General features: G+C 43.0%; 1 protein-coding gene across 1 annotated transcript in view; it reads right to left on the bottom strand.

Annotated features, from left to right (window-relative positions):
* Positions 1 to 6,230: 6,230 nt before the first annotated feature.
* CNNM1 (cyclin and CBS domain divalent metal cation transport mediator 1) overlaps positions 6,231 to 13,402 on the bottom strand; it is a 70,307-nt gene continuing 63,135 nt past the window's right edge. Inside the window, 4 exon segments of the mRNA XM_027858056.1 lie at positions 6,231 to 6,805; positions 8,364 to 8,486; positions 10,777 to 10,922; positions 11,088 to 11,275. Of these exon segments, the coding sequence (XP_027713857.1) occupies positions 6,726 to 6,805; positions 8,364 to 8,486; positions 10,777 to 10,922; positions 11,088 to 11,275 (537 nt within the window). The 3' untranslated portion in view covers positions 6,231 to 6,725.

Here is a 13,402-nt window from a genome sequence, read left to right on the forward strand (position 1 = left end):
CCCGAAAACATTTTCACAAGCACAAGATGGGGAAGGTATGTCTAGATCGCAGTTGGGCCAAAAAGGATCTGGAGGTTTTAGTGTCCTTGCAAGGTCAATATGAATCTAGAATATGATAGGGCCACCAGAAACCCTAATGCAGTCTTAGGCTACATTCAGAAAGCATAATGTCCCAGGACTGAAGGAGGGCAATAGTCCTGCTGTATTCCTCCCCGGCCAGACTACATATAGACTACTGGGTTCCATTTGGGGCATCATGTTTTTGGTCAGACACTGATAAGCTGGAGAGAAGCTAGAGGAAGGCAAACAAGATGGTGAAGGTTCTCAAGAAAATGGCACGTAAGGATTGGTAGAAAATTGGACACTCTGGGTTTTCATGACACTCCTCCCTCTGATTCTATTCTCAATCTCCTTTGCTGACTCATCCATATCATGTCCCCAAGTCTGGGTGTCCCTCGGGGTTCTCTGTCCCAGGCTCTCCTCCCTCTACATACTCTTGCTTAGTAACTCATCATCTCCTATTGCTTTAAATATCATCTCTTTGAAGATGACTCAGGTCTGTATATTCAGCCTCAGTCCTTGCTAAGCTTCAGTACTGCACCATCATCTGCCTATTGAACATTTCAAACTGGATGCCATCTCAAATTCAACATGCCCAAGACGGAATTTATCTTCCCCACTTCCACCCCAATTCTTCCTTCTTCTAAACTTCCCATTTTCTGGTAAAGGCACCACCATGCAGTCTCCCATGTTTGTAACCTTGACATCATTCTTGACTCCACATTCTACCAAACTGCAACACATTGAAACAGTTTCCAAATATTGCTATTTCTACCTCCACAATTTCTTGTATCCAACTCTGTCAACAGTCACCCAACTAATACTTTAGTTCAGACTCTCGTCATCTTTCAACTAGATTATTACAACAGCTTCCTTAATGGTCTCACTGCCTCACTCTTCTACCAGTCTACTCCATCCCAAATGCTGTTGCCAAAATAATCCTTCTTAAGCACAGATCTAACCGTGTGATTTCCCACTCTTTCAACAACTGTTGCTTCCTATTGCATCTAGGATAAAATATAAACCCCTCATTTTAGTTTTAAAGCCAACTTGCCCAACCTGTTTTCTCAGCCTTGTTGGACATTATACTCCTTTCCATATTCTACAATTTGGCCAAATCAGCCTTCTCTGTTCCTCAGACAGAACACTCCATTTTCTGTCTTTGTACTTCAGCATTATCTAATTTCCACATGCCAGGAAAGCTCTCCCTCCTTACCTTAGAGCCCTTCTCTTCCTTTAAGACACAGCTCAGGCAAAGTCTGCATGAAATCTTTCCTGATTCCTCCAACTGCTAATGCTCTTTACCCAAACTACTTGTATTGGAACTATTTTTTGTATTTATTTATATTTATAGTGACATATATATATTATATAATATATATATATACACATACACACACATATATACATAAATATGTCACATGTCATGTATGTATGTATGTATGTGTGTATATTTCTCTCCCCTATTATAATATAAGCTCCTTGGGAGTAAGGATTGTTTCATTCCTTATACTTGTATTCCCAATGCCTAGCACAGTGCCTGGTACATTTTAGATGCTTAAATGCTTGTTGATTGATTGAAAAAGAATTGTAGTATAAAAGTCTTACTTGATAGGACCCATGATAGCTATTTTCAAGACTTTTAAAGTTTGCCTTGTGGGAGAAGGATTAAGCTTCTTCTGTTTGCCCAGCATTCAATACTAGGAGTAATGAGTAGACTTACAGTGAGGCAGGCATAGGCTTATGGGAAACCATTTTCTGTCAATTAGAATTATCTAAGAGTGGGGCAGCCTGCCTTTGAATGTTTGAAGGCTGCATGGCCACCTGTTGGATATGTTTTAGAGGGGTTCTTGTTCAGATATAGGTTGGAAAATGCCTAGGCCTCTGAGGTCCCTTCTAATTTGGAGATCCTGATTCTGTCTATTCTATTTATTTTTCTTTGTACTTTTTTTGGGGGGGGCAGTGAGGCAATTGAGGTTAAGTGACTTGCCCAGGGTCACATAGCTAATAAGTGTCAAGTGTCTGAGGCTGGATTTGAACTCAGGTACTCCTGACTCCAAGGCCAGAGCTCTATCCACTGTGCCACCTAGTTGCCCCCATTCTGTTTATTTTTATCTAATATGTAAGGCATGTTCCAAGAAACCAAATCCTGTTCTTTTTCACTACACAGCCAGCAGTTCCCTTCCCATAAGGTCATGACCATCTGATGGAAGAAAAGCTCAAACCACCTGGGTCTCGAAGTGCTTTTTTCTCCAGGACTTCTCATTTGCTCATTCCAGATTCTTTCTGATTTACCAAGTGGTGGTCACCGTGCTTGATGAATTAGGTTCTCAGCACCATCTTGGGTAATGGCTCCGCAAAGAGCACATTTCCTTCTAGCAATATCAAGTCTAGATTTGATCACCTCTATGCACTCAATGGGGTCACCATGAGATTACTGGGGAATTTCTCAACCCAGAAGGTCTAAGACCCTCTTGGGGAATAATTACTCCAACCTTGGTCCATCTGGGTGGAGGTCACTCAATCAAAAGGCAAAGCTAAAAGATAAGAAAATGGGTTTTAATAGTGTAACTAGCTGGTGGATCAGGTGGATGGCAATGACTTCAAGCCAAGAAAGAATGCTCACATATGTAGGCTGCTGCACAGTTCTGGGGTGACATTACACGGGAAAATGAAAAGTTTAAATTGGCCTACGAGGTGGTAAAGTTCTGTTACTTTATTTGGGAAGTTGAGTAACAGGGACAGGATGTCAGGTGATTTGGGGGAGAATGTGCTAACCTTGGTACTGTAATGTTAGTTAACCCTGGAGCCTTCAGGAGTTCCCCAAGATCAGGTCCATTACAGTGGAGATATTTTCTTTGTAGTTAATCTCATCAGAATATCCTGGTAGGGCAGAGAATGTCTAAGATAGCAGAGGTCTCCCTCAGGATGGAAATCCATGGAGTTCATCTTGTGCTTGCCAGCTAAGAGCTGCACAGTTCCATTTCTTTGATCTCTAAGGTTCTTTTCTTCTTGAGAGATGTTTTTCCCAGACTCCTAATATCCAAGCTCATCTACTTCTACAAAGTATCCTATGTTCCTCTTGAGGTTAGCTGCAAGATTCCTTAGGTTTGCTAGTCACTGTGTCTCTTGTTAGTGTCTTACAAAGTAGACAGGACCAGAATCATTCCCCATAGAGAAGAACCTCATCCCTAGGAACTCCAGGGGTGGTGCTTTTATTTCTCTGCTGTGTCCCGTCTCCCTACTTTTGACAATGGTTTGAATTTCCCTCTGTTCCCTCGTAATCTTTTTCTTTATGGATTGCTTTTTGTATCCTGAGAAACCCTGGTACCCCCTGATAAATCAGTGTTAAGAAGTGTTTTTCACTCTTTCATCTAACTGGTGACCATCTTAGGAAGGAGGAAGGAAGACAAGCTTAGTTCTTACCTTACAAGTCACTTGATTCTCTCTTTATGCATCCTTTGTGGCTGTTCCACTCAGCTGGGGCCCTTGGGAATCCTTTTTAAGTTGGATTGCCCAGGACAAGTTCTCCCCTTCAACTCTCCTTCCTTTTCCCTCCCCTCCTCTTCCTCTCCTTCACCCCTCCCTTTTTCTTCTCTCCCCAATCCTTCCCTCTTCCCCCATTCTTGTTCTGTTCTTCCCTTCCCTTCCCTTCCCTTCCCTTCCCTTCCCTTCCCTCCCCTCTCCTCTCCCTAGGTAACTAATCCAGTAGAGTATTAGCAATTAGGACAACTAGCAGGTGTTAAAGCTCACCTAACAATGGCAAATGGAGCAGACAAAGACTCTATCCAGCCTTAATTGAAGAGGTGGATGGATCCATTCTAGCATTCTCAGGTGTCCTCACCAGAACTGGCATTAGAGTAGCTGTGTGTGCTCCCTACCGGCAGCTTCAGATCCAAAGTCATTTAAAAATCATATCTAGGAACTTGACGCAACCTGACTTGTTCTAGGATGGTCAGAGTGCTTTAGGAAAGCACTACTCTAAGAAATTCAGGCACAATCCCTTTGTGGGATATTGGGAGCACCCAAATTACTTTGTTGTTTGGGAATTTTGTTTAAATGTACACACAAGACAAAAAACGGACATTCCAAGTCTTCCTGTATATTGCAGACATGGACTTTTCCCACCAGTGTGGCCTATTCTGAAGGTCAGATAGATTACAGGGAAGAATAATCAGCCACAATTCAGGGAAGGCATTTCCATTTTATTTAAAAACTATTTACAATTTATTTGACCCTTCGTAAATACTTTATCTAAAATCCTCGCATAGAGTACTTTTACCTGAAGAAAAATGAACTATTGGCTAGCAAGTTGGGGGTGAGGAATGAGGTCAGAAGAGGGGATTGATGACAGGCTCTCCCTCTGATCTCTTCAATGGAGTAGAAGCATAGCCAAGAGCTGGGACCCAAGGCCTGATTAGTGAAGGGAAGGAGGGAGTGAGGAGCCAGGTGGACAGTGTGTGAAAGGGAAGAATTTGTGGCCTAGATCTAGGTCCCTCTGGCCCATGCATGAAAGGTAAGAAGAATGGGTAAATAGCTGCTCTGACTCAAACCTCCTGACAGACCTAAACAAGGCTTTCTAGTCCTGGCCAGTGGCACTGAAAGCCCTGGGATAATTATTAGACACTACATATATTCTTATGAGGCAAGAGGGTTTATGCGAGGTCATGCACCACTGGGCTGCCAGCCATGCTTGGAAGGAAAAGATCAATGCCACATTGTGTAGGGCCATAGCTCACACATTGAGCCTCCTAATTCTCCTTCACCTCACTTAGAGGTGAGGCTTTCGTGACCCCCACTTCACTGGGAAATTGGTCCTGGTTTGGGGGAAGAGAGGGAGGAATCTGGCAGTAAACAGGCTTGTAACCTCTGGCATTTTCCAGGAGTCTCTGACAGTCTTCAAGAGCCTGGCTTTATTCATGAGCAAAGTGGGGGGTTGTCTGTGTGGTGCAATTTAAGGGATGTTGAAATGGATACCCCACCTACACCCCAATGCCATTTCCCATACTCTCCCTCAAAGCTGATGAAATCCTTTCCTTCACTTTGCCTTAAGGTTTCTGAGGTCTTAACAGTAACACATTTATTTGGGTGAACTAGCACTCTTTTTAAAAATGCACATACACAGGGCTATTTCTAAGCACTTTACGTTTTAGTATGAACTAGGTAAATGTGATTGGTGTCCTCTTAGCACTCAGCTGAGATCATCTGAGGGATGAGAAGTTTTGAGTGGATGGGTGGTGTGGGAAAAGAAGTAAGGAGAGGTAATTCTGGAAAATGGAGCACTTAGGGAGGGCTAGTGTTGGTGAAGAACTTAAGGAGGGAGTAAACTTTGGGCACCTTAAGGGCACCAGGCCCTGAGGGCAACAATTAGGAAGGAGATGGGCCAGAACTGAAGAAGGGGACCAAAGACAAAAGACCTCTTTATAGGCACACATTTCTGACCTGGGATGCCAGGGCATACCAAGATATAGTCTTTGCACCACCATGTGGCTATTTGTGAAAATTGCCCTTCCTCAGTATCCCTTGAGAAAGAGCAGAAAATGAGCGAGGCTGCCAAGCTGGCCGGCCAGTCTAGCAGTAAGAGGAGGAGGAGAGAAAGAAAAGAGAGTGTGAGAAGTGATTCTCCGACATTCCTGGGGATGCACACTGCAGTTCCTTGAGAAAAAAACATACCTATGGGTCATTGTCTTTGACTGACCTGGCACTCTTTGGTTTCTTAAATAGCAAAACTCATTCCCATAACTGTTTACAAGTTTCTTGCTACTTTCCTTAAAGGCTGAAATTTCATCTCTTGGCTTCCACCTGGGATTTGGCCAATGCACATAAGCCTGTCTCCCAGCACAGACCTACAAACTGATTGGTGACTGCTGGGTGCTGCACAAGGTATACAGAAGGGGTGGTCCAGTCCCAGCACTCTATTCCTGGGAGAGAATAGTTATTCAAGGGTCCTTCTCTACCATTGCCCAAACCAGCTTGGATACACGCATATCTCTGCCACCAGAATCCTTCATAAGCAGGAAATGGACCACTGGAAGAGGTTTTAAGTGCCTGAAGACTATATTGAAATATATAAATATATATAGACACATATACACATGTACACATGTGTGTGTATATATATATTATATGTATATATAAAATTTATTCAAATAATGCTTTGAAACCTCATCTTCTACTCCCTCTCCTGGGCCAATTCTCTCACCTGCCTCTCCAGCCTCTGGCCCACCTGGAGCTGAGTCATGTGTAGATGTTTCAATTGGGTCAACAATGGCTTTCTTTCCTAGAGAAAGGGCCGATGAAGTGAAAACAGATGGCCTAACCCAGCATCAGGGGATCCCAAAGATCCCCCAGGGAACTGGAAGAGATGGGGAAGGGAGAGCTGGCAAGCTGTGGTCACTTCTTTACTTCGTGGTGTCAGAACCATTTCCATAATATTCCATTCAAGGCACTGGTTTCCTTTATAACAACAGCAAGGCTCTGAGCCAGGATGGAGGTGAGAGGAAATATTTGCTGAAATTGACGGCTAGGAAACATGGAGGAAAAAAAACATGGTGCCTTATTGCCTTTGGCAGGTCTCTGGAGATGGAGGAGATGATAGAAGGATGGTCTTTCCCAAAGCGTGTGGAAAACCATCCACCCACCTAATGTTCAAGCATCACTTCCTGTCATGTGATTAGAGGTGTTAAATTGGAATTCTCCTCTGGGGTCCTCTCCCCATCTGACGACCTCTTCCTTTTTCCAACACCTGCAAAGATGTTACAAGATTCAAGATCCATTTGTGAAGCATTTCAAAACCTTATATTATTTTAAAAGAATCCATATTTACTAGAATACATTCTTCAGAAGATAAACAAAAGAAGTAAAAAAAAATGGCAGGTTGGACTAGAGTGAAATAATCCTAACTTGGGGGGAAAGTTAAATTCCAGTTCAGTAAAATGAGGGAGTAATCATCACATTTGCCATTATAAGCATTTTGGAGGGGGATGGGGGGTTTCTTCTTAGGATTAAGTAAGTGCTTGTCTCTGAAGAGGAGGAGGACGACAAAATGAAATGACCCCTAGTTCAAGAAATGGCAGCTGCTGATCACTGAAATGAACAGATGTGTCTATGAACTATCTCTCACAGAAACAGCAAGCGTATCCATGTGCCTCTAGCTAGCCACTGCCCCCAGATCCATTCCTCATATTTCCCACAGAAACAGCAGGTGTGTCCACACACTCAACCACAACCACATCCATCTAATCTCAGACAGGACCACAATAGTCAACCCATCAGAAAGCAGCAGCATCACCAGGATGCCCAAGCAGGATGTGGACCCCAAAACAGTAGAAGGGACTTTCCCTAAGTAGGCACCTGAGCTGTGATAGCAAAAGCTGTCCTTTAGGTGAACTTACGATGTAGAGAGGCTTATTATAATATCATTATCATAATCCTTGCCCCCCAACTGGGTTTTTCTGTATGCATTGGGGGCAATTGCAGTTCCACTGAGGCTGGGACCCCTCCCCCATTACCTAATCCCTTAACAAACCCCTCCTGCCTTGTTCATATTCATAATTTCTGTTACATAATTGCATCTTTACCCTATAAAAATCCATCTTGCTTTCACTGAAGTTGCTGGTTCCTCTTAGAACTCAGCCAGTTGGAGGCATCATTCTCAATAAATGCCTATATTTGGATTAGAGGTGGTCTGACTCTGAACTCTTTGAGACAACCCCACAACACACCATGACTACAACATTACTACCTGTGTGATCTTGGGCAAATTATTTAACCTCTCTGGGCCTCAATATCTATATCAATAAAATGGGATGATTGGACTACATGACCTCTAAAGTCTCTTCCAGCTCTAAAACTGTAATTATCATTTATAGGAATGGACTGTATTTAACCTTGGTTTTTATTTATGTTGAATTTATTTCTTTTAGTTTGCTTGGCAAGTTGGCTAATGAATTCTGGGTACTTACTGAATGGGATACTTCCCTAATGGAATAGCAATAGTCCTAAGCCCACTGGTGAAAATAATGGTCCTAGTTCTGGCCCTTTCAAAGTCATCCAATGATTCCATCTTTTTTTTCTTGTCGAGGCAATTGGTGTTAAGTGATTTGCCCAGAGTCACACGGCTAGTAAGTGTTATGTGTCTGAATCCGGATTTGAACTCAGGGCCTCTTGACTCCACAGCCGGTGCTCTATCCTCTGTGCCACCTCACTGCCCCCAATGATTTCATCTTGGAGACCGATCCTACCCTGCAACTTCTAGGCTTTGCCCACCAAGAGACTTTTCAGATGAGTGGGGATCTACTCACTTAAAGTTCTCAGCAACTTCTTGCCCAGTGTCTCCTCAAAGTCACTGCTGGAGGGGCTGGTCACACTCCCCAGGTTAGGGTCATCTGAGTCCAAGATGAGATTACAACATTCACTGTCTGTTTCTAAGAAATGAGGAGGGAGGAGAAAAAATGGGAAATAACTTTAGGATCAGAGATTTAGTGCTGGAAGCAATCAATCTAAGAGAGCACTCACTACAACCCCCCCTTTCTTTACGATGAGGAAATGGCCCAGAGGGATGGAGCTGCTAAGGTTACATAATTAGTAAATAACATGGATGAGATTCAAACCCTGGTCCTTTGATTTTAAGTGCAGTATGCTTTCCACTGTACTCCACTGATTCTCTTTCCCACCAAACCCACTCCACTTTGGGAACCAAACAAAATCAGCTGGCTCTCTTCTGGTCTTAGCAAGGTAGGTACTTACACCTGGAGGAATGCATCTCAGGGTTAATCTTAAAATATAAAGGACCCCATGCTATGGTTTGGTATCAGTTTCAAAATGTGAGGGAGATGAAAACAGGCTCATAAGCTGAATCCTAGGAGCTTAGGCAGTGCGGTTAGGAGTTCCAGTAACAATGGGCTGATTTGGTGGGCACGCACCCCCAGAGAGACTAGCACAACACTTATCCCATTAAGTATGGTAAAATGACTGGCCAGAGTAATTGCTGTCAGCAGTGAAGGAAACAAGGTCACCTGTTGTGAATCTAGAGCGTTGACCTGTGGGTTGGGTTGAATTATTCTGATGGAGAGAACTTTTGCAGGTTCTTTCCTGTCCTCTCAAAGACTTTAACATCAATGAAAGCAGGGTCTTGTTTAAACTTTCTACATCCCCAGGGCATAGCAATAGTCTGTACACAGTATGAGCACAGAATGAGTGGTTAGCTAAGTGATTATGTAGCAGCAATATGCCTGGAATACCAAACTGTGCCATTGAATCAGGAGACTTCCTGTTTTGCTGAGAGGGAACCTGGGATTAGAAGAATGAACCAAATATTTTGATCTAAAGAGTCCAGGTGGAAGATTTCTGGATGGGTGTCATTTTCCTGGGAGTCCCTAAGGCCTTTCAGGGGGTTCATGGGGTAAAAACATTTTGTAATAGTCCTATGATGTTTTAATGTCCAATCTGGTAAATACCAATAGATATAACAAACACAAACTCTTTGGTGAGGGAGGGCCTCATAATTGTTAAGAGTATAAAGGGATCCCGAGACCCAAAAGCTTGAGAACCATGAATAGACCACCTCACCTAGAAGGGCTAGGTTAGGGTTGGGGTTGGACAATTTTAGTTAAGGATCAAAGCTAAAGAACCTCTCACTTGAATTATTCAGATTTATTTTATAAACTATTATACTTACCTCTTCCTGATGTGTTATTTCTGAATATATGTATATGCATTTATAGACATGTACACATGTATGTGTATATTTATATAGCACAACACAATACATATATGTATGTATGCATATACATACAGACACATCTACATATTGTTTTCCCTTCTAAATAATCTGGTGGTCTGGATCTGTATAAGGGGGAAGAATGTCAAGGAGGAGGTGGAAGCTGGGCCAGATATGGTGGTGGTGTTGATATCATTGATCCCGAAGTGGCTCAGGGGCCAGGCAGATCCAGGAGGCCTAGTGTCTCAGGTTAAGGTTCTGTGATTATGGAGATTTAGAAAGTAGAGGTGAAAGCCCTATGGGTACAAGTCCCCTGAGTGCATTACAGTCAGAGGAGCTAGTGTCTGGAAGGTTAATTCTGGGTGGACAGCACTATTAAGAGCTGGAAGAAGGTCCAGGGCTTGGCAAGTCAGGATAGTGACTACCTAAAGCACCTGCAGAATGAAGGGAAATGAACTTCTCACCTGGGCATAAGAATTAAGTCAAATCCCAATGTTCCCTTTGCTCAGCCTCACTGGCCACTCTCCTACTAACAGGTGATCATTCCCATATTCCTTTTCTGGTAGAAAGACTCCCAGGTTCCAACCACTGCTCTGCCACTTACTAGCCAGGCAGTATAGATTGGATAGAATGCTGCATTTAGGAGACTCGAAGACCTGAATTTAAATCCGGCCCCTGACACTAACTAGCTGTGTGACCTTAGGAAAATTAGTTAGCTTCTCTTGCCCTCAGTTTCTCCATCTTCAAAATGGGAATGAAAACAGTACCTACCTCACAGGGTTGTTGTGATGATCAAATGAGGCAGGATACATAAAGTGAATAGCAAACCTTAAAATACTATATGAAATGTTAGTTATTATGACTATGATCTGAGAAAGTCATTTTGTCAGAGCCTTGGTTTTCTCCCTTGTAAAATGGGGGAGAACATGGTACAATAGCCGATCTCTAAGTGCCCTTCCCGTTCTAAAATCCTGTGAACCACAACCCCATCTGACCTGGTCTGGGTGGAAGAGCAGTGGCTGGGAGCACAAACTGAGGGCTTCTGCACTCCTCCTTGGCATTCACTCCCTCCTGTACGAAGGAGATCTCTTCCATCTTCAGGTACACTGCTTCACTAGGGCTCTTTAAACCATCTGTCCGGCTGCCTGTAGAAGAGACACTAAACTACTGCTTTGATCAGGAGTGGTCCAGAGGCCCTGCTTGAGGTCCAGGATCTCAGTGATGGGCTGGCAGCCAGAGAGACTGGAGACTCTTAATTACTTGGCAGTCTCCTACGGATGCTGCCCCCATGACCTGCCCCATTAACTTACACTGAAGGCTGTTCCTGTCATTGAGAAGGGTGATGGCAGGGTCATCTTTAGGGGTCTGTGGGGTTCCACGAGAAGTTGGTGCCTTGGTGGAATCTCCATCGGCAAAGGCCTCCATGTCTGGAGACTGAGGGGAGCTGTCCATGTGGCAAGCGGTGAGTGCATTCTGATACTGTTGTCGAGTGATCTAAGAGAAAGCAGAGAGAGGGACAGACAGTTCAGGATGGGCTAATCAGACCTCAACCTATGGAGCCCATCACTGGTGTAAGCAACCATAGCATCCTAGGCCAAGAGGCAGCACCATTTTGAATATCTACCACCTGGCGTATGGACTACACAATGGGTTGAGGAACACCCAGATGAGCCAGGACACCCTGTTCAAAAATATCTCTTCAATTGGTGACAAATTCTTCCTGAGCTAGTAGCCAAGTCTAGAGCAAGCCTTAAAATATACATATTTTCTGAGCAGTAACTCAATACTACTATCAACCTTTAATACTTTCGTGCTAATTAATTAGACAAGCACTAAGGTAATAAGAAAAATTCTAAAAAGAAGAAAAAGGATCCTGAGAGCTGGCTTCAAGGGGCTCTCCTGTAGAGGAGGAATTAGACTTTTCTCTTTGGCCACAGAAGGCCAAGCCAGGAGAAACAGACAGCCATTGCCAATAGATAAATTTAGATTTTATAAAGGAAAACTTCCTAACAATTTGGAATATCAAAGAGTGGAATGTCTTCCCTTGAGAAGAGCAGGATTCTCACTCACCAAAAGTCTTCAAGCAAAGGCCAGATGACCACTTGTCAGATATGTTGTAGTCATACAACATATCAATCAATCAATGTTGATTGATTGATAAATGTTATATAACTGTTCAGGTTATGAGTTGGACCAGTTGGCCCCTGAAATTCTTTCCAGCTCCGAGACTGTGTGATAAATAAATTTTTTTAAATAAGTAAATTATAACAGAAGAGAAGTGTTAATGGGGCAGGGAGAGTCTTAAGCATAAGCCGATCTTCCCCACCAGTTAAACCATCTGGGAAAGGTTGACCTGGAGCTGCAGTGAGGTGGGGGGAGGGAGAGGGATGTGCTTTGGCAGGCGAGGTATAATATAATAACAGCTAGCATTTCTATAGGACTTTGAGGTTTACTTTAAAAAGATGATCTCATTTATCTTCATAACAACTTAGGAAGGTTGGTGCTATTATTATCCCTGTTTTACAGATGAGGACACTGAGGCAGACAGAGGTGAAGTGGCTTGCTTAGGGTCACATGGCTAGTAATTCTCTGAGCCCAGATTTGAACTCAGAAGTTCCTGACTCCAAGTCCAGTGTTCTAACCATGGAGCCACCTAGATTCCCTAGGTGAATGAATAATATACTGTAATAATGAGGACTATGAAGGACTTATGAAGAGAGGTCAGCTGAATGAAGGATGGAAAGACACAGAAAACAAACTTCCCCTACTTCACAATCTTGTCAAGGGCTAAGTTCTATTAGACTAAAGATTTAGTAGAAATTTGCTTAAGATACAGCTAGGGCTCTGGCCTTTCAAACTCTCTTGGAGTAGCAATTTGAGAAATTCTTGTCTACAATGGTTCCGTCTTAGATAGATAGAAGTAGATAATGATTCACAGGGGAACAGGAAGTCACCTGGGTTTGGAGAAACCAGAAAATCCCTTTTATGGCTCTTAAGGATGACCACGCCTAGGCCCTGACTATTTCTTCCCTTTACTTACTTGGGAAAATACTTGACCATAAATTTAGCTTCAAACAATTTCCAGGTCACACGGGGCTCTCTGATACAGTTTTAGGGATCTGCATGGTTCTTAAACTTAGATCCACAATAGATTTCAAGAGGTCAGTAAATTTGGATGGGAAAAAAATTACATCTTAATTTCCATTAACCTCTCACTGAAATATAGTATTTCCTTCAATGATGATTTAAAAAAAATACACACCACATTATTGTGAGGAGTCCCCAGTCTTCACAAGAATGTCAAAGGAGTCTGTGGGACACAAAAGGTTGAGAATCCTTGATATAGGCTGACCACCCCATTTTACAGATGAGGAAACGAGGCCCAGAGGGGAACTGATTTGCTTAAAGTCACACAGAAAGTTAGTGGAACAGCTAGGCCTTGGCATCCTGATCTCAATGCCCAATCCAATACTTTCTCCACTATACCACAGCTGCCTCAGATGATAAATTTAAGCTTTGAAGTTCTTCAAGAAGCCTGGGAATTTTGCTGTTTAGGAATTATGGTGTTAGAGGGAAAGCAGCTACAAAGGAATTCATCGGAAATCTTTTTTCTTTTAAGAA

Source organism: Vombatus ursinus, unplaced genomic scaffold (genome assembly GCF_900497805.2).
Source record: "Vombatus ursinus unplaced genomic scaffold, bare-nosed wombat genome assembly UNPS02000749.1, whole genome shotgun sequence".
NCBI lineage: Eukaryota > Metazoa > Chordata > Mammalia > Diprotodontia > Vombatidae > Vombatus > Vombatus ursinus.